Below are 27,876 nucleotides of genomic sequence, written 5' to 3'. Positions count from 1 at the left end.
ATGAACCTGTCATCTTTATTGATTATCTTCCACGTACATACCAGTTTGTGCAAATCCCAGTTAAAGTGCATTGCCAAAAATATAACAATGTAAGTAATGTTGGATGATGGCACTGTGAAGTCTGGGACCTTGATTTGGAGGGCTATAAAAGTAATTTTTAGGAGATGAATTGTTTGTTGCATAATGTTGACAGTTATATGATAAGAATTAAATAGACCTTTATTCTTACCTTTAATTCTGTGCTAATCAAAGTCAAAAAGTTGGAACTCCAGATAATTTACTTCAACATCTGAGGCTGTAGGAAAATAATGGCCCTAATTGAAAGGTACATATGTTATGGTATGTGGAAAACTGGATATCCACATGCAAACCATGAAATTGGGCCCTTGTCTTACACTGTTCATAAAAATCAACTCAAAATGGATGAAAGTCTCAAAGATAAGACCTGAAACTGTAAAACTACTGAAAGAAAACGTAGGGGAAAATCCAGACAAATATTTTTTGTGATATGATACCAAAAAAGCACAGGCTACAAAGGAAAATTAGAGAAGTGAGATTGCATAAAAAGCTTTTGCACAACAAAGGACATAATCAACCAAGTGAGAAAGCTATCTACTGAATGGGAGAAAATATTTTCAAATTATATATTCAATAAGGAGTTAATATCCAGAATATATAAAGAACTCATGCAACTTAAGAGAAAAAAAAACCTGAAATGACCAACAGGTATATGAAAAGATGCTCAATTTCACTAAACATCAAGGAAATACAAATAAAAACCACAATGAGATACCACATCAAACCTGTGAGAATGGCTGTTATAGGAAAGATAAAAAAAAAACAAGTGTTGCAAGAATGTGGACAAAATTGAACGCTGGACACTGCTGGTGGGAACGTAAATTGGTACAGACAATGTGGAAAACAGTATACAGTTTCCCTCCAAAAAAAAAAAAAATAGAGCTACTCTATGATCCAGCAGTCCCACTTCTGGGTATATATGGAAAAGAAATAAAATCAGAAGCTAAAAGAGATATTTGTACTCTCATGTTTCTTGAAGCATTGTTCACAATAGGCAAGATATAGAAACAACCGAAACATTCATCTCCAGATGATTGTTTAAACAAATGTGTTATATACATGTATATGTCTATGCAATTGTATATTATTCATCATTTTAAAAGATGTAAATATGATCACTTGTGACAATGTGGATGAGCCTAGAGGGCATTTTGCTAAGTGAAACAAGCCAAACACAGAAAGACAAGTAGTATATTATCTCACTTATATGTGGAATCTAAAATAGCCAAACTCCTAGAAGAAGTGAGTAGAATGGTGGTTTCTATGGACTTGGGGGAGGGAAAATGGGAGATCTTTGTCAAGGAGTATAAAATTTCAGTTATGCAAGATGAGTTCTGAAGACCTAATGCCTACAGCAGTGTGACTGTGGTTATCAGTACTGTATTGTATTCTTGAAATTTGCTAAGAAGGTTGAGCTTAAGTATTCTCATCACAGAGAAAGAAAAAGAAAGAAAGCGAAGGAGAGAGAGAGAAAGAAAAAAAAGAAAAGGGAAAAAGAAAAGAAAAGAAAAGAAGAAAATGGCGATTGTATGAGGTGATGGACATGTTAAATAGCTTGGTTGAGGTGACTATTTATTGATCTATATGACTATCAATAAACAGTTGAACACCAAAATTTTTCACAAAATTTTTATTCATGAATTACACCTCAATAAAGCTGGAGAAAATACATGAAAAATAATCTAATAAAAATTTTCATTGAAAAAGAAGAGCTGTTAAACTCATGGTATGGTTTATTACAGTGAAAGGATGCAGATCAAAGTCAGCAAAGGTAAAAAGCACATAGGACTGAATCCAGGAGAGACCACACACATTTCCAGTTGTCTTCTCTGAATGGTGTCTACGGACATTGCTTAATTACACCTTAACACTATAACAATGTGTGACAATGAGCATGAAGTTGTGGTAATCAGGAAGCTTACCTGAGCCTTGGATCCAAGGTTTTTATTGGGGGCCAGACATATAGCATGGAGCATCAAGTGACTGACCTTAGGTACTCAGGCCTCAGCCCCTCCAGAGATGAAACTGATACCAAGTGGCCAAAAGCCCCCATCGTAAATCACATTGTTGGCATAAACTTCCTAGTGTAGCCCAGACTCCAGGCAAATCAAGCCATTCTTATCAGGCTTATAAGGGTATTCCAAGGGCTTAGAGGTTGTCTCCCAGAAGCCAGTCAAGGGCCAAACCTTTGTTTGCAATATGTAGGCTTTGGGCAACCCAGACCTGCTGAGTTAATCCTTGACTGCACAGCATCTAATAAAATAAACTACTTAAATGTGATTTCTTCTTACCAAAATCTTTTATGATGTATGCTGGAATCAAGACTATTGCCACTCAGCTTGTCATTTCTAGAAATAAATTACCAGGTTAATAAAGGTACCCCCCCATGGCAATTACTAATTCAAAGATTAGGGATGGGAGAGGAGAGACAGGCAGAAGTAGGTGAAAACTTATACATGCCATTAAGGAGCAGAAAACCTAATAGGAGAGACATGATAGTAACACCGGCTAGTATTTAGTGAGTGAGTGTTTGGTGCTAGGTGATTTACATGTTCTGTTACCTTTAATCTTCATCTCAATATTATAAGGTAAGTATTTTAATCTTCATTTATATATGGAGGAGATCAAATGAGATATACTTAGAAATTTACCTTTGCTGCCAGTACATGGTCAAACAAGATAAAAGTCTCAGTAGTCTACTGCTGGTGGGAATTTAGAGTGGTAAAACCTTTCTGGAAAGAAACAGGTAATTCTTATTGATGTAAATATGCACTGCTCAACAACCCAACAAACCATGCTTATGTATGCCAGAGAAATTCTTACATCAGTCATAAAAGGATATTGGTAAGAACTTGTATTGTACCATTACTTGTGGGAGGAGGGTATGGGAGACAAGCTGGACCTCCATTAGAAAGGAGATGGATAAATTTAATGTGACAGGTGCATATATAGAACAGTAATTAACAGAAGTAAGAGACTATATGCATACAAAAACTTGGGAGTGACAGTTCCATATTAAAAAGAAACTAAAGGTACCTAACGACCAAATATAAACAACCTTTCTTGGATCCTTGGTTAAAAAATAATAAGTAAAGGCAGCAATAAAATAAATTTGTGGGAGAAATTATGTAACATATAGGGCGGTGAAAAGGTTAATATCTGTATTTTATGAAGAGTTCTATATATCATTTTAAAATCTCTTTCTCCAAATCTGTTCCCCATCAAATAAGCAAAGAATCATGAAAAAGGCAGTTTCAAAAGGACAAGTATAAATTGCCAAAAAACATGAAAAGATATATTCAGTCTGTTTGGTAACCAAAGACATGTAAATTAAGTGACAATGAAACATCATTTTCCATTTTGATAACAGCAAAGATTAAACAGAATGATAATATTTGAAGTTGGTGAAGGTGTAAATACTCTACCAGTGAAGTGTAAGTTGGTTCAACTTTTTGGAGTTAACAAATTAGACAATATAAGCCACATTTTTATGTAGATATTCCTTTTGATCTGTTAAACTCGTAGAATCTGCTCAAATGAAATAATTAAACAAATGGATAAAAACTCATTTGGCAGCTTTGCAGGGCAAGAACAGAAGGAAGAGAACCAGGTATAGGGCTACTTCAATAGTCCAGATAAGATATGGTGGAGATTGCATAGAGTGATGGCAATAGGGAAGGAGAGAAAGGGACAGATTGGAGACAGGACCGAAAGGCCTTGTTTATAGACTGGATGTGAGAGCAGCTAATAAAGTGCACTTACATTTTATAGACTGGATGTGAGAGCAGCTAATAAAGTGCACTTACTTCAGCCAGATTGCTCAGCTCCTCTGCAAAGAAGTGGAACACCTAGAATAGTGGAATTTTCCCTGAGGCTAAAGTTTGGGAACTGCTTATTAAGACACTGATGCTTCTAGTAGTGTCATGGGGCTAGAAAGAGAAATAGAGCAATTGTTGAGGTTCTGTGAGTGAAGTGCCTTGGCAGACAGTAAGAAAACAAAGAGTGAAAGGAACTGTACTCGGGGGTACAGGAGTGAAACACACCAGGATTCCACCATCAATGTGAGCCTTTCTTCCTTTGATATCCCAGCATTCCTTCCCAATCTCCATCACCTTCCCCTTAACACACACATAAATACACACACATCCAAAAGAACTTCTTCAACCACATAAACAGACCTGAAGTCTTCCTTCAAGGCAGCTCCTAGAAGGGCTATTCAAAGACAAGGGTCCTGGAAAAACATCAGTTCTAAAGAAATTTGTCATATCAACCATGTCTCTTCTAAGCAGAATCACAGAACCGGCCATTCAGGTTATACAAAGAAATCCTGCTGTGGTTATTTTTGGCAATGTAGTACATAATAAAATGTCTAGATAAAAAGTACACTGGAAAGGTTTAATGACAGCTTAGACTTGGCAAAAAAGATTAGTGAACTTGAAGACAGCAATAGAAGCTATGCAAAATGAAATACAGAGTGGAAAAAACCTGGGAAACAGTGAGGAGTGCCTCAGTGTCTGGCAACTTCACACACTGACCTAACATGGAATTCAAGTCCCCAAATGAGAATAGGTAGGGAGGGACAGGAAAATATTTGAAAAAAAAATGGCCAAAATTTTGCAAATTTTATGAAGCCTATAAACCCATAGATCCAAGAAGCTTGATAATCCTTAAGCATGAAGAAACAAGAAGAAAACTAGACCAAAGTACGTCATAATCAAATTGCTTAAAACTAGTTGTAAACAGAATGTCTTAAAATCAGCCCAAGTAAAAAAAAAAACACATTATATTCAGAGGAACAATGTCAAGAATGAGACCATATTTTTCACTAGGAACAATGCAAGGTAGAAGAGAGTGGAGCAACATCTTTAGAGTATTGAAAGAAGAAAAAAGTCAACCTAAGCCTAAAATTCTGTCATTATTTATTTTGCTGTTCAGATTGTCCTATTTTTGCCTATTAGGGGCTCTTTCAGGTATTCTGTGTCCTTTTGAGAAATCACTATTTTTACTTTAGAACTTTGTTACTTTTTGACACTACAAGATGCTCCAGGTTAATTTTGTATCTCCTCAGTCCAACCCTAGAATCAGCCATTCTTGTTTCCTTTTCTTACAGAGTAGTTCTTAGAAACTAAGATTTGGGTGATGAGTGTGCTTGCTTGTTGCACTGAGTTGTCAATGATTTTAGACTCTTTCATGTATACACGACTCTGTATTTATTTCTGTATTTGTGTGTTGTTTGAAAAGATTCACTTTAACTTATTTTTTTAATGGAGAAATAGACTTACTTAATCTTTTCAATTCCTTTCATTCCATCCAGCAAAGCATTACACATGGAAAATTTGGCTAAAAGGCAAAAGTGATTTATCTTCTGGAAAAAAGTATGTTAAGCTGTTATGCATACTAGGATGATTCAGAATCAGGTCGAGTGGGCCAACATTTATTATGGAAGGATGGAATTTTGAGTGATCCAGGCAGACAATGTATGTGAACTATGTAAAAATTTAGAAATGTAACGACTCTCCTTCTTGTCCTAGTTCTTTGTGTTCCACATGCTGAGTATGCGTGTTGCTGCCACCTGATACAATCTCTATGCCTAAAGCGATAATTATTGCTCATGTAGGTCAGCTCCTCCCTCGCCTTGCCACTCCCTCATAATCAATTACCAAATGTTACTTGTGCCTTTTCTCACCTCCTTCCTCTCCTTCCTCACCCCCACGTTGAGGCAACCATTGTGTCCTGTTTATTCTATATCTCAAATCATTCTGCACCTGCTCATTCCTACTGACACTGCCTAAATTCATACCCTTCTCATCTCTCAGTAGTTTAGTGTCTTTATCTTTGGGTTCACTTCCACCTATGCATGCACTCTTCATACAAAATTGGTCTTTCTAATACAAATCCATCTTATTATGTCACTTCCTTTCTAAAAATTCTTCAAGTTCTCCCTTTTTTATACAAGACAAGGCTCCATCCAACCCAATAGCATGACATGCATGGCCCAGGGTAGCTTTTGTCCACCTCTCAGCCTCATCATCTAGTACCATTCTACACCCATGTCATTGTGCCCCCATACCTAAGTCTTTCTCTGTATAGAATAGCTTCCTTTTCTCCCTCAACTCAGGAATAATCTCTGCCAGGTCTTTGTCATATCTCCTCTTCCGTATCACATATTCTTTCCTTGTACCTTCTATCTACTTTGTGTATATTTCTCTGTCAACAAGTAACTGTCTAAATGTTAGAAACATACTTCTAACCCAAAGAGATGGTGAGCACATACCAATATTTCATTATGTTATTAATAAGGGAACCCATAAAGTGAATTCAAAAGAGAATTTGAAAAACTATGATTGCTACAATCAAAGAGAACAAAAAGGAATAATAAATTAAAATTGCTAAATTAGATGCAGCCCTAGTTAATATCCTACAGGGCAGTTAAGCTGTAACATTTGGGCTTATCTTATTTTCCCACCATGGAAAAGAAAGTCAACTCATCAGTTTCTTATGGGAAAAATTCTCACTTTGCAGGGCTGTAAAGTATCTGGACCTAATCAATAATACATAGTTAAAGTAAATAATCAAACTTCTCCCTAGAGTTAGATGGCTCTTAGGTGGGCTTATTCAACAATTGTCTTCTGTGTGTAGCACAAGGAACTATATTCAATATTCTTGTCGCATCTTACGGTGAAAAAGAATATGAAAGCGAATATATGTATACCCGCGTGTGACTGAAGCATCGTGCTGTACATCAGAAACTGACACAACATTGTAAACTGACTATACTTCAATAAAATTAAATACAAAAGAAAACAATTGTCTTCTAGCCTGACGTTGATGGATGTGGCATTTCCTTGTTTTATTTCCAAGTTTGGAGTAATTTTTCTTAGTACTGTTACTGGCTATCTTGACAGTGTACTTTTTAATTCATTCAATCCTAGTACATAGTCTGAACTTGAGGGAACTTAGGTTATTGTTATTAGCTGGGATATGTATACTCCTTCGGACATGGGAAGATTTTTCCAGGGCTGACTTGGCCATTGATACCTTTTAAATAATGAATTTTCAGATTCTTGCCTGAGGCATGTTCTCTTTCCCACAGCTAGCCTGCTCCAAAGAGTGTCACTGTTTTGGGAATTCTTTCCCACATCCCCTTCCACAGTCATCCTTTACTCACTTCACTTAAGATTCTCCATCCGTCTCAAATCTGATCGTGGACCATGGATTTCAGTGCTTCCAAGGGCCAAGCAAAGGGACAGTTTAAGAAAGCCTCGACCCTGAGAGAGTGATTTCTCATTTAAGCAACAGGCTCTTGTCAAGTCTTCACTCAGACTCCTAAGACCATATTTATCTGAACTAGACAATAAAGTAAGAATTTTTCTGTCAAGATGTGAGTTGGACACAACACAATTTGGCTGACTTGTTTGATGATGAGGGCTAGTTTTGGCACATAGGTCAAAGGGTGTTTATTTTCCATAAAATAAAAGAGCCAAATTGACCCCAAGAATTTGACAAAAGTGTGTTAAAACCTGCCTGCAATATCCTGGAAAATATATTCTTTGTATCTATAAACTAATGATCAAGCGATTTAAATGTTAACCTAAAAATGCATGTGGATTTGAATAGGTTTAATTTGTTTGCTTATTTGTTTAACATCGTTTTAAGAGGCAAGAAGTGAAAAAGTGAAAACCACTGCCCGGGAAAAAAATTCTGGACATCCAAACTCCCACTGAAGCTACAGCCAAGACCCTCATCTTTTTTTTTCTCTTTTTTTTTAAAAAACAACGTTAGGGCATGGGATAGGGCTTCTTGGTCAATATCTAAGATGAGGTAGTCCTGAGGAGAAAGTTTATTTATTTAAAAAAAATTTTAGACATTTAATTTTGTTGTACAATGTTATTTATCTAAGGGGAAGTTAATTAGGTTTATTTATTTATTTTTAGATGGAGGGACTGGGGATTGAACCCAGCATTTTGTGCATGCTACGCATGCAGTCTACCACTGAGCTATACCCTGCCCCGCAAGACCCTCATCTTTCTGCTTTTGACTCACTGGTCCTTGTGGTGCCTCCCTTGTTTAGTGTTGCCCTGCCCTTCAGCCTGGTCAGCTGATCTTGGTCCCGCTGATTTGATTTTAGTGCTGTTGGCTCAGAACTCATCTTTCTGTCCCTATTACTTACTGCCTTTAGTTGAACAGGTGGAAAGTTCCTAAAATGTGAATCCATCCTGGCTCCCCATGCTGTGTGTTTGGGAAGCGCGGGTCAACCAATGTAGCCTGGATTATATTACTATAAAATTTAGATTTTCTGGCCACTATTTCTGTGTCTACTACCTTTTTCCTTGTGCACACTTCTTTTTTACTGTCTTTTTTACAGTTACTTGTGTACTAAACAGCCTCCCTTCATAGAGTTTTACATTTTTGAGAAAAATACTTTGCATTATTTGTCTATTACAAAGAGTTGAATTGAAATAAACTCGGCTGACCCAAATAAATCCAACTAGATTGGAAGCATCTCGAGTACAAGTCTGTGTCTTATTCACAATTACCAGTGTCAACAGAAAGAATAATAGCACATTTATCGAGAGCTAACTGAAGTCAGGCCTAGATTAAGCCCTTTAATACACAGTTATTAGTGCATCAGGACAAACTCGAAGGCATCGTCTGCATTTCAAATTCAGGGAAACAGAAATAAAGAGATTAGTTATATAAGGCACTCAAAGCCACACAGCCAATGAATGGTGGTGCCAGGATTCAACTCGAGGCAGAATGACCCCAGAGATCTTGACCACAAGTTGATATTATCTCACAAATTGGATTTGTTTTAAAAGTTCTTCTTCAAGGAAATTAGGTTTATTTATTTATTTTAATGGAGGTACTGGGGAATTGAACGCAGGACCTTGTGCATGCTAAGCATGCACCCTGCCCCTGAGCCACACTCTCCTTCCTCTCTGTGGATCTCTAAAACTGGGTGAGTAATGAACAAAACAGCCTTGTGTTACTGATGCAGTTTCAGTAGCCTTTGGGAGGATCAGGGCCCAGATGAGCCACCTTGACCTGGAGTGACAGGAACATTGTTCCCATCTGGGCACTGTGGGGCAATAGGGCGGCTGAGCCTGCACAACTGGGCTCAAAGGTCATGAGAGCTGCAGTGAAGGGCACTACAACCAGGGAGAGAGGCCCAGCAGAGAAGGGGCTTGCATTTGAGTCTACTGATGTGCCCTTGGGGACTTATTCACAAGAGCAGGGGGACATTTTGGTAGGGACTGCGTGCCAGAATGAGCAGGTAGTGAGGCGCTCAGAGTTGTAAGATTGTTAACATTTGTGGTAGCATTGTTACTAACAGGCTGGGAAAGACTGGGATAATCTGATTTCACTATAATTCTGTGAGAAAGTATGGAAATGTTCCATGGTTCTCTCAGTGCATCAACATTACTAACTCTTATTTTAAAACTTTTGCAAAAAAAAAATTAGAGTGCTGAATAAAGTTGTCTCTCACTTCCCCTTAAGAACATTTTGCTGTCTAGTTTCCGAAGTCCTTGCCCTCATACATTGACTCAGCAGTTTGAACTCAGATTACAACGCCATTGTGAAGCTCCAGCAATGCTCCCATTATTTTCCAGTTCCCGTAAATGTAGCCACTAAACCCAGTTTCACTTTGACCAAATTACTTCATCTCCATGGGACACAGTGTCCTCATCTACTAAACAAGGATGAACTGTTTTCTACTCTCCTTGCATAATCCCAAAGACAATGGCAGGGAGCATGACCCTTGAAACACTCAAAGTGGGTTACTGTGGTAGTTCTGCCTTTAAGATTGTACTTACTGGGTTATGATTTGCTTGCTATTAGTGGGTTTTGGATCAGAGTGTAATTCTAACTTGAGCTTTATTTCTGTAGAAATGCAACTGCCATGACCTGAATTAAGACCAATGACCAATTGTACCTTGGAAAGCAAGGGCTTCTTATAATCAGACTTGAGAACCACTGACCCTGTTGAAACCCATAAAACAGAGAAGGTAAACTCAGAGGAAAATACAATCTAAACCACCAAAGCAGACAGATGTCTTTTCGAATCATGAAAAGAGATGTTTTGGAAAATTACAGATAATAAAGTATGGAATGATCAGAGAAATTATGGATTTTTAAAAACTTTTCAAAGAGTGATATAGTTTCCTTGACTTTGCGATATGAAGGGACAGACTGGGAGTTTGAAATTTGTAGACACTGACAAGTATATATAGAATAGATAAACAAGGTTATACTGTACAGCACAGGGAAATGTATACAAGATCTTGTGGTAGCTCATGGTGAAAAAGTATGTGACAATGAAAATATATATGTTCATTTATAACTGAAAAATTGTGTTCTACACTGGAAATGGACACAACATTGTAAACTGACTGTAACTCAGTAAAATAAAATTTAAAAAAAACAGCCAAGAGATATTGCCTCCCACCTCCTCCATCCCCGAAATTCTCAGTAATGGAATTTCATAGTAAATTTTTAGAAATAGTATGTGGAGAATAAAATTTTTTTACAACTGTTCTCACTGGAGTGTATTAAAAATACTTTATTACCTAGTGATCCAGTAGTAGAGACAATAATAAAAAATAATAATGTGATATGTGGTGTCATGGTATAAAGGAAACAAGGTAATCATGTAGATTGCATATAGTCCCAGTTAATTATCAAATATGAGCAACCTATTAATTCGATGTCTGGCTTTCCTACAGAAACCAAGCCAGCCGTATTAAACAGCATCTCATGTTATCAGTGAACAGGGAGGGAAGGTGATGCTAAACCCCATGTCCTCCCTTACAACCTCTAATTAGGTGACCGACTGGCCTGGTTTGCCTGGAATTGGGTGTTTCCCAAGACTTAGGACACTCAGCGTTAAAACCAGGACAGCTCTGAGTATACTGAGATTGTTGGTCGCCTCTGCACGTCTACGGTCTTTAAAAATGTGTGGAAGATTTGTACGTCTCTGTCCCGGGGCTTTTCTCCCTGGCAGCCACAGAGCTGCACGGCGACGAGGGCCAAGGAGTCAGTCCCTCCGGCCTCTGGGACACCCTGCCCTTGCACTGCAGTTGCTTTGAACTTTAACTCCAGGCAACCTTGCTTCACGAGGACTAGAGGACGCCACTGCTGGGCAGCTGGGGCAGGGCTGTCCTGGGCAACTTCTGTCTTTGGCAGTCTTTCCCCTTCGCTGTTGACACCCTCACCTCCTATCCCATGGTGGTTCTGACCTGTCTTCTTGGTTACTCATGTCCACGGACACTCCCCTACCGGGATTTGCATGCCCAGCATGCTGTTAACTAATTGACAGCAGTGCCAACTACGGTAAGACCTCTTCCAGGTGTGTTGAGTTTATATCTGATCACTCTTGCCTGCTTTCAGCAGGTATCCTGTTAGGCTGGTTTAGCCAGAATCCCTTCTTTTTTTTTTTAACATTTTTTTTATTGAGTTATAGTCATTTTACAATGTTGTGTCAAATTCCAGGTTAGAGCACAATTTTTCAGTTATACATGAACATACACACATTCATTGTCATATTTTTTTCGCTGTGACCTACCAGAAGATCTTGTATATATTTCCCTGTGCTACACAGTATAACCTTGTTCATCTATTCTACATTTTGAAATCCCAGTCTGTCCCTTCCGTTGCCACCTCCTTGGTAACCACAAGTTTGTATTCTATGTCTATGAGTCTGTTTCTATTTTGTATTTATGTTTGTTTCTTTGTTTAGATTCCACATATGAGCAATCTCATATGGTATTTTTCTTTCTCTTTCTGGCTTACTTCACTTAGAATGACATTCTCCAGGAGCATCCATGTTGCTGAAAATGGCGTTATGTTGGCTGTCAGCATCCCTTCTTACTGAGGTTTCCTTCCAGTAATTTTCTATCCACTGAGCTGCTTCTTGGCTATAAATTTTCACCTTTTCTTGTTTCATTCTGAGTTGAGCCCTCTCTCTCTCCCTTACTACAAAACCCCATTGTAGTAGCCCCTTTGAATAAAATCTTCATTACCATCTTGAACAACTGTCACGAATAATTTTTTTCTTTAACAAGATACACACGCAAACTCAGACATGCTTAGTTTTATGCATATGTGAAACATTTATCACTACACATGCATTCTTATCATGGACAGTTTTCTTTTCATTTTACGGTCCTTCTCCCCCCCTCACCTCTCCTGCCCTCTCTGTGCTCAAGGAAACCAATGTGACCAGTTTGGTTGGTATGTTATTTTTCATTCTTCCTCTGTGTATTGAGTCCCTGTTTTGAGCTGGACATTGTTTTAATCATAAGCCAGAGTCCTGCCCAGGGAATGTGAGCCTTGAGGTGCCACCTCTTTCTTACAGGATAGGGGATGACAACACACTTTGTTCCCTGTTTCACATGAAGCTTCTGAGGCCCATCAGGGATGATCTGCTAAGAATGGATCAGTTCCCCAGGCACTTCTCATAAGCCACCTGGGCCATGTGTCACGACTGCCTAGCACCCAGGTGAGAACCCTGACTGTGGCTGATGAGCAAGGAGTGTACGAGGGCACAGTGCAGAGTCACATAATGCACACACATCTGTCTGTGGTCCAGCCATTTGGACTCAAGGCTGGGCAGCCCATTTGTATACGTGTTCCAAGCGACCCTCCTGCAGTGCCCATCCTTGGGACAAGAAGGGTGCCCTACCCTTAGGGGCGTGATGAAGACAGAAGAGCAGCAGGGGCTTGGGTTCCTCAGGACAGACTGGTTTAGGAGGCAGATTTACGGAAGAAAGTGATCCCCACCCACCGCATCCATCCAGCAGCCTGTTGAGAAGCCATATGCCCGCAGGGCGAACCGGCATGGAAGCCAGAGACTCTAACTTTGCTGTCTCAGCGTGTGTCTGACGTCATCACCAGGGCCTCCTGTCTTTCTGAACACCCCCAATCTGCCTGTGCACAGAAACAGATCCCTCTTCCTGTTAATCCAGAGCAGACTGGAATTTCTCAGAGAAACTTAACACCACATCCTAGCCAGTTCCCTTTCCTCTCTCACCCCTGCTCTGTTTCCAGACCTCAGGCCTCCACTCAACCTTAATAAACAAACACCGGTTTGTCAGCAGCTCTTCCTGAGTGGAGGGGAAACAGCGGAGAAGTTTAAGATTTTTTTGAAGTAAAACAAAAAAGAGACAAGGTGAAAAGAGCAATTATCACAAAACGGAGAATAGTGGTCACCTTAGAAGGGAATTTGATAAGACATTTCTAAGATACTGACAATGTTCTATTCTACAATTGGCACAATAATCACATTATTGATTTACTATTTTTAAACAGGTACGTTTTATGTCTGTTTCAGTACGTGGAAATGAAATTAGAAGTAGTAAAGAAAATACAATAGTCCTATAAATGTAAAAACAAGTAAAATTAATTTCTAGAAAAATGAAAAGTATCAACAAAAACAGAAAATGAAAAATCATATAACCGTTTGTTAAAGAATTTTTGAATCAGTAGTTTAACATGCTCCCATCAAAACCACACAAACAGAGAAAATTCAGGTTCAGATTGCTTTACAAAGAAGTTCTACCAAACTTTCAAGGACTCAATCATCCCAATTTCACCGAAAGAGAAATAGAATACAGAAAAAGAAGGAATACCTCCTCACTAATTCTCTAATGATGGTCTGATTTTGACACCAAAACCACAGGAGAGCATGAGAAAGGGAAGACTACGGGCCCATTTCATTCGCGAACACGAGGAGAAAACCCCAAGGATTTATGAGCAAACCAAAGCCAGCAGCAGGCAGTAGTGATGATGACCTCGCTGGGCTTAATCCCAGGAATGCAAAACTGCTTCAGCATTAGAGAAACCTCTTCATGTTACCTGAAGTTTGTAACACATGAAAGAAGAAAAATCACACGGAAGGTTCTAGAGAAGCAGTGAAGAAGCACTGTGGAAATTCAACACTCATTCAGGACTTTCTAAAAACCTGAAGAAAGAAAACTAATACGGAAAACCGCACGGGGCCGACGGAACGCACAGCCATTCTCATTCAGTGAAAGCTTTACTTTCAACAGCAGCAGTGCCCACTCTGCGCACTGCTCTTAAGACAGGGAAGAAAAAGCCTACGTACTGAAAATAACCCAAATTGTCAGGGCTTTCAGATGATATGCTTGTCGTAAAAGAATTTCAGCACAAATCGCTGCAATGAGACTTCAGCAAGGTTGCAGGATATCATCAGATCAACTGGTAAAAGTCACGTGCCCTTTTCAGACCGAGTACAGACACAAATTACAGTAACCACAGCAAACATAAGGTAGCAAGGAATCGATTGAACGAAACACATACAAGAGGGATGGCGTAAAAGTTTACTGGAAAAAGTACTTGTGGAAACAACGCGGCATCACCTAGTGAACACGCATGTGCCCTCCCACCCAGCAACTGCACCCAGGTTGCATGCCTCTCCTAGCTTCTCCTCCACGGCACGGGCATACCTCTGCTACGCCACTTCCCTGGACCGCCACTGCTTCCTTAGTGGCTTTCAAATGCCTACACGGCAAGAATTGTGTCCCTTTGTCCAAGCTTGTTGCCCAGTACACTATATGGGACAAGGTTTGTTACATGAATAAAAGTATGAATGAGTTGACAGAAGGTAAAATCTCAAAAATAAGTTGTGAAAGGCAGGTGACTGTGAATCATAAGAGAGAAGAAAAGAAGAGAAAAAGCAGAAAAGAAAGCAAGCAGTAAAGTTCTATGAGCTGTTTTAAACATAATAATTGGGATGAATTACTGTTTTGGTCCAGATTCAGACTATTAAGGAAGTGCAGCTTAAGAAATGCCCTTCGAAATGCAGTTTTGAAAAAACCTCAAAGATAAGAATCAGTTATGGCCTTAAATGGAATACATCTCTCAAAACGCTGAATCCATTTATCAAGCCAGAAAGCAAACATTAAAAGGTGGAAAGCTTAGAAAAAGATGACTGAAGAAAGATCAAACCTAGCAGCTGTATCAATAAAAGCAAATGGATCAGGCTTTTTCTATTAAAGGACAAGACAGATGGGGTCAATACTCCAAACCGGAGTATGTACTGCCTACAGTCTACACACCTAAAATGAAATGATCCAAACGGACTCAGGTAACAGCATGGGGAAAGACACGGCTGAAATATTAAAAAGGGAAAAAATATGGAAAGTGGAGAGCGGATGGAATATTGAAACGCTGTGTTCCCTCCCCTTGTTCATCTCTGGATGCTGAAATCTTGCATCCTGGACACAACTCATCCTGCCCAGGCTTAAAAACACTGCAAAGATGATACCTTCGCAGCGATGTACGAATCTTCAGGGAAGGGTGATTTACTAAACCAGCTCTGAGGTTGAACCAGAGTTAAAAACCATGTCAGTGTGTACCCGTGCCCTAGGCTGGCATATTCTGTATGTTAACAACCACACGCAGAAGACAGAAAGCCATTTAGGGCCACTGAAAACACAACACCTGTAGGATATATCCTAATATATAACAAGGGAAAACCAGTGAATGAAAATTATCCAAACTATGCCCTGTGGGAGGTAGTTTTTGGTAATTTGTCCCGATGACTTGGAAACTTGGGAAAGCTTGACCGTTTTCTGACCAGGCCACCTATTTTTCAAATAGGGTGATTTATGTCCTGTGCAGATTTGTATGCAAGAGCAGTACTGTGTCCACAAGGCCCCTGAGTCCTCCAGAATTCACAAGTTGTAGTCAAACACTCAACTTGCCAAGGTCACGAGAAATCACAGTGTTTGCATGAGCACCAGTAGAGAGTGCTCCCTAATTGGCATTACGATGAATTATGATTGTGGTTACATAAAGTATCACATCGAACCCAATTGAGTCTGGGTTGGCTGCTCTCCTCTGACCCTACTCACACCAGCCTCCTACGGGAGCTGCCAGCCTCCAGCAAAGACTGGAGGATCTGGCTGGGGTCCCCCCTGAAAAGAGACCATGGCTAGATCAGGAGGGATGAGGTGGGAGGAGTGGGCATGGTTGCTCCCCAGGTTGGGTGAGAAGAGAGTCGTGAACCCCAAAGTTAAAGGGGTGCGTAAATAGAAGAAAAGAGGCCGCCAGAGAGAGAGAGAGAGAGAGGAGTCTGAGAAGCAGGAGAGGAGGGGGAGGGAGGCCCCTCTCAGACGCCCGAGGGGCAGAAGGGATTCATGAAGGCAGCATGACCAAGACTGTCAAACGTCACTGAGAGGTCAGTGGGAGCAGCTCCCACCGCTCCTTAGGCTGCACGAAAGCCTGATGGGGAGGCCACCGCAGGTTTGGGGTGGGTGGGAAGGCCGATCGGAGCCACTGAAATGAAAAGGGAAGTCTTTTCCTTAGACTTGCTCATCAAAGGACCAGTGGTACCAGCAGCACCTGGGAGCTTGCGAAAGGCGCACAGACAGACCTGGAGAGCTGTGTTAACCAGCTCCCTGACACACTCCACTAGGGCACGGGAAGCCCCGTGTGTGGACTCACACCACTCAGGCCCTGAAATGAGAATTATGGCCGGACAAGCAAAATGGCCACCCCCTACTGCGATCCCCGGCTAGATCCTGGGGCGCTGGTGGCCAAGTCACTAGTCACACATCCCGAGGAGCTGCCCTGTGTTGCTCCAGGTTTTCAGGGTGGCTCTATCAAGGAAGAGCCTTGGCAATGAGGCCTGCAGGACTCCACAAAGTGATGACAATGGCCATCCATGTCGACCCCTTCGCATTGGTCTGTGCACTAATGAGGTTTTTAACAGTGATGATGAAAATAATGATACAACTAGGTGGCTTACGTTGGGTAAGGTTTTAACAAGTCCTGTGGTATAGAGAAAAAAAAAAAAAAACCTGAACTTTGGTCCCAGGAAGACCGGTGCTTGAATCTTAGCTCCTCCATCTCTTAGAGGTACAGCGTTTGGAAAATTATTTGACTTCACTGAAACTCGGTTCCCTCAGTTGTAAAACGCAAGCAGGATTGCTTCATTTATAAAGGGTTGTTAGAAAGAGTAAATAAAACAAAAGCTAGAAAGCACCGTAATGGTGCCTGGCACGTAATAAAAACCCAATGAAGGTGGTTCCTTCCTGTGTTTGAGGTCTTCCTGCACATGCTTCTATTACTGTTTCTCTGGGGTCTCCATCCCTGTATGGTGGTTAGGGTACCTGATGCTTCCTATGGCTCGAAGGTTCAAACAGAAGCACTTACTGGACATCTCTGAGATGCCAGGTACTGGGCTGGGTCCTGGCGGTGACAGGGCAGACTCCGGGCCCTGTGGGAGCTGGCATTCTAGGGGTGGAATTTCCACCCCAGTCCATGTGGGTGTCCCACTTGCTTTTACTGGAAATGAAGGGTACTGGGTCTCAGGAGGAAAACTGCAAATGTGTCCTCCCTTAGACTGTGATGGTCTAGAGCAGGGAGCAGCTAACTCGTCCTGCAAAGGGCCGGATGGTAAATATTTTAGGCTTCAAAAGCCATGCAGTGATGGCTGCCACGATTTTGCAATTAAAGAAATTAAACTTTGAAACTCTTTGCATTATTTTTCCTTCCGGCTGATTTTCTTTCTTTGTTTTCTTCTTGTATCAGAAGTTTCCTTCAGAGGTCTGGTGATTCTCTCCTGCTCGTATTTAAGAGTGAAGCGCTAAATAACTAACTAAAGTCTACATCAGTGGAACCTATTGACTTCATTGTATGGTAAACGAGTGGCCACCTGGCTTTTCCTTCGGGAAGTGAACGTCCCTGTGGGTAGGTCTTTTCTCTGGCTGTGCAGAAGGATTTAGTTTCCGCAGCCTCGCTCCCAGAATTCTGAGGCTGGTAGATGTTCTCATCATTCTATGAGTAGACTTTTTACATAATTCTCCTGTATTCGGTTCTCCATCTCTCCTGGCCCTGTTCTAGTCACTGAGTCTGAGTTTAAAGGCTGTCAGTTTCAACTGTTAAGAAGTATTTGTCTCTTGCTTTATATTGGGGATAATTGCTGACTCTGTAGGATAGCGTGGATAGTGTAGAGGATGCTGGATCTAATTGCTTCTCGGAAAAAGTTTCAAATAATCCCCTAGTTGTCAGCCTGACCTCACGCCTGGCTTCTTAGGTATCTGCTTCCTCTAATTCTTAGGGCTTTCCAGCACTCAGCCCGGCGACGCCGCCTGCTTCTCATCAGCTTCCCGTCTGCTGTAAGTGCGATGGACCTTTCTCTCATCACTAGGTTGTGGGTGGACCTTTCTCTCATTACTAGCTTATTTAGCAGCCATCCATTCTTGCTCCCTCTTCTCGTAAGCAGTGTTGCTTGGGGTTGTAGAAGTCTTCAGGCCGTCGTCCATCTTCAGTCTGCACAGCTTTGCCTTCTCTGGGTTGCATATAAGTGGAATCATGCAATATGTGGTCCTCGGTTTCTGACATCTTTCAGGTTCAAGCATGTTGTAACCTGAATCCACAGTTTGTCCCTCTTAACTGCCAAATAGTATTCCCATGTATGAATACATAATATTGTGTCTCTCCACGCACCAGCTGATGGACATTGGATTGTTTCTACTTGGGGCGTTAATGAATAATGAGTCTAGGAACCTTGGCCTGTAACATCCTCCTTATTGGCGCCCCTGCGTCCCTTCTCCTCTCTTGTCCCCGGGGTCAACTGTCCACGCACAGAAGCCAGAGCCATCCTCTGAGAACATCAGCTAAACACGTCCCTCCTTGCTCTCAATCCTCCAATGGCTTCCCTTGACCCAATAGCATCTGAAATCCTTACCATGGCCCTCCAGGCCATGGGGACCTCAGCCCCGGCTGTGTCTCCGGTCCTGTTTCTCACCGTTCCTGCTCGTGGCCTGTGGCCACGCTGGCCTCCTCGTCCTTCCCTGAACATCTCAAGGCCTTGGCCCCTGCTGTTCCCTTTCCCAGCATGCTACTTCCCTAAATATTTCCGCGGCCTCCTCCATCACTACAGCCAGGTCTTTGAACCCACTTCGTTTCCTGGAAGAGGCTTTTCCTGAGTATCCCTTATAAATAATCTGTCTGCCCCATCTTACTTCTTACTTACTTACTCACTACTTACTAACCGTCATTTCACTTCTACTTTATTTTCCATCCCATCTCTCATCATTAACTGACCCAACACTGTATAATTATTCGTCTACTTTCTCCCAATCCTGTCCCATGACAGCAAAGACATTGTCTTTTTTTCTTGTCTTTTGTAGCTCTTTTCAAAAAAGATTTTGTCTTTTTCACTTTTCCACACCCCAGCACCTCGAATAGTGTGTAGCTCCTGAAGGTTTTATAACTAAAAAAAAAACTAAACTAAAACTAACTAAAAAAAAAAAACACTAAATTTTTGAGGCTCCCAAATAATTTATTTTATGAACCAGAAGTCCTTATTATATATTAATACAAGAGTTCCCTCTTTACTTTCTTGTTACATAGTTAATAATAATCAAATAAAGTGTCAGTCTGAACCCTGTGTCTTGACATTCTAATCTCCTTTCCCTGCTGATATTTGAGAAAGCTCTCTGAATGCATCACTTTGCTCTGGCCTTTCCACTTGAAGGCATCAACAGGACAGCTCTGGTTTCCAAGCCTCTGCCTCGATCTGATCTCAGGCACAGCATGTGTGCCCTATAGTGAGAGGGGGAGAAAGCCCAGGAGTGTTGCTAAATCAGGAGGTGGGCTTCATTATTCTGCACCCGCAGTAAAGCCCACATATGACTTACGAGACTCCTTTTAGGAAGACTGAAAGAAAGAAAGAAGCTAATGAGAAGACCACACGCTTCATTTGTAGCAAACATTTCAGGCAGTTTTCTTCCAAAATGTTTATAAAAGAAACCCAGGGGAATGAAATAGGTCTTTCCATCACGATACCCCCAGTCAGAAAATTCAAGGGGCCATATATCCTTAGAGAAGAAGGCGAGATGCCCAGTAGAGTTGAAACACAAAAATAAGTGGTGTGTGGTGGTGGGTGGTATGTGTGTGGTCAGGGGTGAGCTGACCCAGGAAATGTTGAGTGAGAATGAGGGTGATGGCCTGGTGGTAGGGCATCTGCTAGAATCTTCAATGGTCAAGTGTTGATGGGTTTTAAGCAAGGACGTGCTTTAGTGAAACTTGCATTTTGAGAAGATCTCTCTAGTTGCAGCTTGGAGGAGGAGACAAAGGACCACATCAGAGTCATCAAAACCAGTAACAAGTCCTTGGTAGTAGTTCAGGAGGGACAGAAAAGTGGCAATAAAGACAGAAGGAGACCTACTAAAGTGGCAGGAATAAGTTCATATCCTGGGATTTGAAGGACATTTTAAAGGATTCTAGCTTCCCAAGAGGAGCACCTTGTCCTTCCTGGGAGAGATACACAGAAGAAGGGGGATCGTGGTGTTAGTGTTGTAGTTACCTCTGCAAAGCTGAAGGACTTTCTAAGGGCACTAAGGTCTACTCTCCACAGATAAAATGAGCTTCTCCTTCTCTGCGGCTTCTAATGGTGTGGACATGCCTGGGTGGCCCTATCAGGACTAGGACCTCTTAACAGAGCTTTCCAGCCTGTGCTGGAAAGTTGTTTTCCAAACCTACTCGGAGTAAACCCTGCTCTCACCACCTTCCTAAACCGTAGTAATAAGCCTCACCAGCCAGGGATAGAGACATGCCAGGAGAATCCTCCACGCCCCTGCCAGGCAGGGCAGGGGACCAACTCGGAAGTGACAAAAAGTTAGATGCTGATAGGTCACACATGATACCAGAAGCCTGGCTGCAAACCTCCACAGCCTCTCCTCCAGAAGCACCACCCAAGCCCATCTTCTCCAGAGTCAGACACGGGACCTTGCATGGATCTCCTTCTGAGCTGTGATTTCCTGCCTAGCACATGCCTGATGGAATAATCTGTCCCAAATCCATACAATGGCAGTTACTGAATTTTTTTTTCTTTTTGAAAGCAGTTCTTCATACCAGACAACACCTCTACAAGATGATCTCCATCTGCCGGCTCCTCTCCAACAACTTCCAACAGATTCCTTCTCCACCTTCCTCTGCTCTGCTCTGTGTCTTGCATCGCCCCAGGCTCTCCTTCCGTATGCTGTCTGATTGGGTTCAATGGTTGGGAAATAGGGGCAGGAGATTGGAAAATGGAGGAAAGAGAGGTCAGGATATGGCCTCCCATCTTCCTCCCATCTTTGGCACTTCGTCTTTGATTTCCCCCCATGACTGGAGCTCCGTCCAGGGGCCCCTCCTTTACTGTTCCAACTCCCAGGGGCTCTGCGAACATCATTTCTCCAAAAAGATGTCTCTTGTTGTTCATAGAGTGACTTAAAAAGTCTCTAGGTAACCTAAGGATGGAGGCTGGTTGCCAGGGTAGCCAAACATATGGTTATAGGGTAGGAACTTTCAGTCCCACCCCTAGAGAGGTGGCTGATTGAGTTCAATCAACAATGGTCAATGATTTAATCAATCATGCCTAGCTGATGGAACCTTCATGAAAAACCCAAGAGGACAGGGTTCAGAAAGCTTCCAGGTTAATGAAAACATGGAGACCTGGGGAGGGTGGTGCACTCAGAAAGGGCATGGAGGCTCTGAGCCCGTTCCCCACACCTTGTTCTATGAGTCTCCTCCATCTGGCTCTTCCTAAGTTATATCCTTTTGTAGTAAACCAGCAATCTAGTGAGTAAAATATCTCCCAGTTCTGTGAGCTGCTCTTAGCCAATTAAACTAACCAGAGGAAGGGGTCTTTGGAACCTCCAGCCTAGAGCTGATTAGTCATAAGCTGAAGTGACAACCTGGACTTGTGAACGGCATCTAAAATTGGGATTGGAGGGTGGGGGGATGGCAGTCTTGCAGGACTGAACTGTGGGATCTGATGCTATCGCCAGGTAGACAGTGTCAGAATTCAGTTGAATGGTAGGACACACAGTTGGTGTTGGAGAATTGCCCCCAACACACACCTTGACACTGGTGACCAGAATCTTAATGAGCCTTGAGGGTTGCCTCAGGCATTGTTTCCAGGAATCCGATAATGCCACTTAAAACTTGCAAGATCCATAGTTAACCGGAAGACTTGCTGAGACAAAGGAAGAAAAAGGTGGTCTTAATGGTTTGGGGAGTTCTACAAAATGTGGATTATCAAGCGTTAGAATGGAGCCAAGTGGATTGTGTTGGCCAAGTAGCACTGCTGCTTAACTCTACTAACCAAGTATGTTAAGTACGTTTTGAAGACAGACTTCTGCATGGCAGCTTCCTGAATATGAGATGTGCAGGTGCTCTAATTTTGCCAAGACATGCATGATGAAAACCACTTTAAAAATAAGGAGACAAGATTGTGTGGAACACTTACAGATGTTTAGTGTTTCTGTAAAGTTTTATTTTTAAAACATCCAAAGCAAATAGCAAAATGTTAACATTTGTCAAATATCAGCAATGAATACATGGATGGATGTTATATTATTTTCTCTACTCTTCTCTGGGTTTGAAATATTCTACAATAAATGATTTTTGAAGATAAAAAAATGTGCCCTATGGAGTTGGTCTTGGCAGCTGAAATCAGCGGGATCAGGTAATGACCACAGATGGAAACAACCTTCTCCATCTTATTCAGAGTTTTAAATCTTTATTATACCAGCTGTTAGAAAATGAACCATGGAACTTATTTTGTAAAGAGTTAGTATAAGTTGGCAAGCCTTATCTTTGTCAACCCTGCGGCTTTGGTTGGTTGGTACGATACAGTTTGTCTTGAATTGGTCTGCTCTGATTTAATTCTTTAAAAGTGGAATATAACATATCTACGTGGATGTTTTCTTGTCTGTGCAAAGTTGGTATGGCTAGATATGTGATCTCATTTCATGACCGTTTAAACTTTATGTATTCTAGTTATTCCATATAAGAACTGATCATCTGCTGGGAATCGACTGTCACATTATGCAGCAAGCCTGATTACTCTGCCTGTCGTAACACTACAGAGTGGTGCTTCCCTCTGTGATAAATATGATGCCGCTTATACAGGAAATGTCTTAAAAAATGCATATATCAAATACAGAACTTTTGAAGCAATCTTTTTATTGAAAAAAGAAAACAAACAACAATCTTGAGGAAGAATTGAGCACAGCTTTTAGAACTGTTGAAGTCAAAATCTGCATTGAAGTTCCTTGAGGCATGGAACTGGTAAGTAAGATTAAGGGGGGTCTCTAAGCTAGGAGTGGCTTTTGCTGCAAGTAACAGGATGCTTGGTTTACAGAGGCTGAATTCTAAACACACTTGGTTATCTCACAGAGTCTGCAGGTGAAAAGCCAGGACTGGTCCAGCTGCTCAACCATCTCGACAAAGCCCAGGCTCTTTCTGTCTTTCTACTCTGCCAACCCCAGCATGTGGCATGTCGTTTTTATGGCGGTAAGGTGGTCAATGCAGGAATGCGCAGCATGACAGCTTTCAAAGGCAGGAGGCAGTGGCTGGGAGAAATGGAGAAAGCTGGGGTGGAAGAAACAAACAAACAAATCCCTTTCCTCCAATGGCTCTCTTCTTTTACCAACAAAGGAATAACTTTACAAAACCTTCCAATCAGACTTTATCCATGATGTGCCTGGGCTTGGTAAATTACTGAAAGAGCCCACATTTTCTTGGAGTTGTAATTTACTAACCCCAGGACTAATAGCTTCAGCTGATCTTTCTTAACCTTTGAGGCTACAGACTGGAACCAGTTTTGTATTCTTGGCGAGGCTGGACTACATTTCCCAGCATCTTTTCCCCGAGCACTTCTGGTTTCCCTTCAATAGGGCCCTGGTGACATTCACAGGGAACTTGAATTGCAACCTGCCAGGGGCATCAGAGCTGAACCACTCCTGTCAGGAATACTTACTAAATGCCTGTTATGTGCCCAGAGCTGTGCTGGTTATGAAAAGTCCTCTGAAGTACTCTTGGAGACTTTCCGGTGTAAATCAGGGATAAGTTTGGTTCTTTTTTTATTTTTTTCTCTTTGTGGGATGTATGTACAATGGAATACTATTCAGCCATAAAAATGAATAAAATAATACCATTTACAGCAATGTGGATGGACCTGGAGATTGTCATACTAAGTGAAGTAAGCCAGGCAGAGAAAGAAAAATACCACATGATATCACATCATTGCTCCAAGTTAGGTGTCCTGGTTACATTTTGCTGAGATTTACTTTAGCAAAGAAGGATGTCTGATTTGTCCTTCCTTAAATATCCTTGAGTGCTGTTTCTCCTTTGCCGCTCCTTCCCTGCGGGACGAGTCCCACACTATTTTCCTTTTTCTTCCTTCTCTTTGCCTTTTCTCCTACCAGATTCGTGGCGTATTTTGTCTTTTGAAGAAGGCGATGTTCTGTCAAAGTTCAGCAGGTGTTCTGATTGGCTGGGTGGGTCCATGGATGTCAGGCATGGTGTATTTGTGGGAGAGGATGTGCTATGAGTGCCCTTCTACTGTGCCATCTTGGCCTTTTCACCTATCTTGTTTTTTTAAAAAAATATGTATTTGCATATTATTTTTCTCTGTCCACTGAAATATTAGTCTAGGAATAAAAAAGATTGCCAGCCATATGAGTAAAGAAAGGGTGCTCTGGCCATCAAGTCATCAGGAACTACCACCAGCCCTGACAGTGACCAGAAGGAACTTAGCATGGAGTCTGGCCTCTCCAGCCAACCCCAGTAGTGCCCCCTGAGGGAACTGAGGATGTGGAAGAACAGGATGCTGGCCCTAGATAGCTAAGGTATATGTCAAAGGAATGATTTCAATGAGCCCAGACCTTTGAACCTTTCCATACATAGAACAGCACTAAATTGCTTCACTTGAGATATCTGGTTTTCTTCAATTGACAGTCTTTTGATGGTCCTACTACCTGGTCTTTGTTGCAGAAACTCCTATATATCCTGGCTTCTACTTTGCCACTTTGGAACAGTCTTGGAGTGATCTGAGAGGCTGTGTCTGGGCTCAAGTCCTCAGGAAGTCCTCTGAATAAAACATAACTCTCAACTTTTAGGATGTGCATTTTATTTCCATCGACAGTTTCTTGAAGGTTTAAACCTTCTAAAAATGTTTGGGTGTGTACCTGGCATGTTCAGAGTAATCACATCTTACAGACACATGAAGTCTGAAGAGATCTTCTCCACATTTCCAGATTCAGAATAGTTGTCATGGATATATGAGAGAGATACTTTTTCCTTTGCCATTTTGTGCAGGTTGAACAAGGAAACTGCAGGGTTCACTTTACACTGTACTCTATCACTTGACCTGGGGACACCAATCACTTCTGCGGACCTCTTAAGCAGGCCTAGAAAGGTCTTCAAAAGTCATCAGTGACAGTCTGCTACCTTCGGACAGGTGACACTTGGTTCCTTATGACATTTGGTTTCTCTGTGAAGGTTACTAACCTAATACTGAAAAGCCGTATTTGAACATGTTTCTCTAGGACATCAACTTAGCTGGATCATGAATCAGACCATTACATGTCCATTAAACAAGGGAGTGAAAAACACATAGTTATCCTAAATGTAAGCACAAATCTTGTTTCTGTTCTAACAAAGATTCATTATATGCTGATCCATGAAATCTTCTTTCAAAGCAATTGATTTACTAGAGGCAATGTATTGAAGGGATGAAAAGGCCTGGAGGGTTAAGTAAACTCCAACAACAGCTCAGCAATACCACACTAAACTTGTAAGGTCACCATGGATAGGTCCAAAGGTGGCTGAGTTACAGATGACATAACGTTGACTTTAGAATCATGTGTTCTACCAAGACCCATGAGGCTCTGAGACAGGAAAAGAAAGACAAAAGGACTGAGATGTGCTGAAAACAGCTGTTGAAAGGCAGCAGGCATCTGGGAAAGAACCTGCTTTTCAGCTCAGAGGCCAGAAACACCTTGGCATCACCTCTGGTATTGGACTAAAACCAAAGTCTGGGATGGAACCTTCCTGCCGTCATCTGTGAACTGGCCGTAGTTTGGAGATGCTGAGTGAATCTTGGCCAAACCATCTGCCTTGTGCATTGTTCTGTTCCGGCCCCTTATCGGACAGGAAGTACCTGTCGGGCAGTAATTTCACATCAGGTTACGGTGCTTCATGGTGTTGCTTGAGCAGAGAATTCAAAAAGAGGAAGAAAATCTCCAGAGGAAGAAAATCAAGTGCCTTCCCTGGATATGCCTTGGGGCTGGATGGACCCCCAGGGAGGCTGGTGGTTTCTACCCACTTTCCTTGACATCTTATTATAAGGGCTTCCAAAAAGAAGTAGAGCAGTGGTCTAGCAGAAGAAAGACAGCTGGACAGAACAAATAGGTTGCTTGGTGAAGGCCACACAAGGTATTTTAAGATTGATTTAACTTACAGTTTTACCAGATTCATTGTTGTAATTCCAGTACCTCACACACAGCCACATTTCCATGATGTTTGGTTGAATGGATGGTGACTCTTTTGAAATGTGCACCCTATGAAATCACCTGAGTGCCGGTGAAGGTGTGAGGTGCCCACCAGCCTCCCCACACCCAGGACACTGCTCCACTCACACAGCCCTGGAATAAAGGCTGGAACAAAGGAGTCTTCTTCACAGTGCCTGAGGATGAGGTAGCTCCACTTCCTCCTTAAGGAATTAAAGGAGCAAAGGAGGAAACAAAGATTACTCAACAATGCCTGGGGCAGGGAGGGTATAGCTCTGTGGCGGAGTGTCTTGGGTTCAATCCCCAGGACTGCAGTGAAATGAATAAATAAAAAATAAACTTAATTACCTACTGCCCCCCCGAATAATAATGAAAAATTAAAAAGAAAACAATTCCTGAATTCCGAAACCAAATGGAAAACTTGCTGCTGATGAAGCAGCTAGTCTGAACTAGCTTGTAAATAAAACCCCCACTTTCTCAGACTGGAAATAGCTGAAACAAGAAGCCTGGCCAAGGACTTTTGGCCTTTGGATTTGAATGGCTGCCAAAGAAGAAGGAAAGAAAAAAGAGCAAGAAACCCAAACGGAGCCAGTAAATGACAACACTGCCAACAACAGTGACAGCAGGGTTTTCTTTTCTTTTTTTCCAAAGGACTAACATTCTATCTTTTTAAAATAGGCCAAATTTTAAAAAATGCCGATGTCTTAAAAGAGAAGGAAAGGCTGAGGAACTTTTTGGGATGAGAGGAGACTGAAGAACAGTGAGGACTAAATGCAGCAGGTAACCGCAGACTGGACCCTACACTAGAGGCGAAGAAGTGCTATCAAGGACATTATTGGGTCAACTGGCAAAACCAGAACACCAGCAGGGGCTGAGCACAGGCATCGTATTAGTGTCCAGTTTATGGACGTTTGTATAAAATAATATCCTTATTCTAGGAAATCCACACTGAAATATTTAGGGAGAAAGGGCCATGATGTAGGCAACTTACTTAAGAAAATTAAATTGATTAATTAAAAAAAACTGAGGTGTAATTGACTAGGGTTTTCAATTTTATGATATATTTTTATATTTATTTTTTAAGAGTTTTTTCTTATTTTTTCCTCTTTAATGGAGGTATTTTGGTTTGAACGCAGGATCTCACGCATGCTATGCGTGTGCTCTAACACTGAGCTGTACCCTTCCAACTTGTAAGTATTCTTGTAGCATGCTAATCAACATGATTTACCAAGACTAATACATGGTTACACATTCAGCTGACCGAGAAAATAAAAGAATATTGTTTACACTATACAGCAGGAAGGGGTTTTATATTTACTGAATTCAGTGCTCCCCAAATTCAGGGCAACAGTTGAGAGCCACTTATTCCAGTACAACTTAATTCGACCGAAGTGGGTGTTCTAGAGTGAGACCACCTGGCTCCAATCCCAGCTCCACCATTTACTGCTGGAGTGACATTTAGCAACTTGCTTCCCTCCTCTGTCCC

General features: G+C 41.5%; 1 protein-coding gene across 4 annotated transcripts in view; it reads left to right on the top strand.

Annotated features, from left to right (window-relative positions):
• Positions 1–22,964: 22,964 nt before the first annotated feature.
• The window catches only part of LOC116278393 (uncharacterized), a 58,883-nt gene continuing 53,971 nt past the window's right edge, over positions 22,965–27,876 (top strand). Inside the window, exons 1-2 of one of the 4 annotated variants that reach the window (XM_072959033.1) lie at positions 22,965–23,166; positions 23,275–23,391. In XM_072959033.1, coding sequence (XP_072815134.1) covers positions 23,158–23,166; positions 23,275–23,391 — 126 coding nt within the window. In that variant the 5' untranslated portion in view covers positions 22,965–23,157. The remainder of the gene's footprint in view (positions 23,167–23,274; positions 23,392–27,876) is intronic. The other 3 variants (XM_072959034.1, XM_072959035.1, XM_072959037.1) reach the window with 3 other exon arrangements.

The sequence above is a fragment of the Vicugna pacos genome, chromosome 4 (assembly GCF_048564905.1).
Source record: "Vicugna pacos chromosome 4, VicPac4, whole genome shotgun sequence".
Lineage (NCBI taxonomy): Eukaryota > Metazoa > Chordata > Mammalia > Artiodactyla > Camelidae > Vicugna > Vicugna pacos.
Note: the sequence above shows the minus strand (reverse complement) of the source record. Positions and strands in the feature narration are given on the sequence as shown.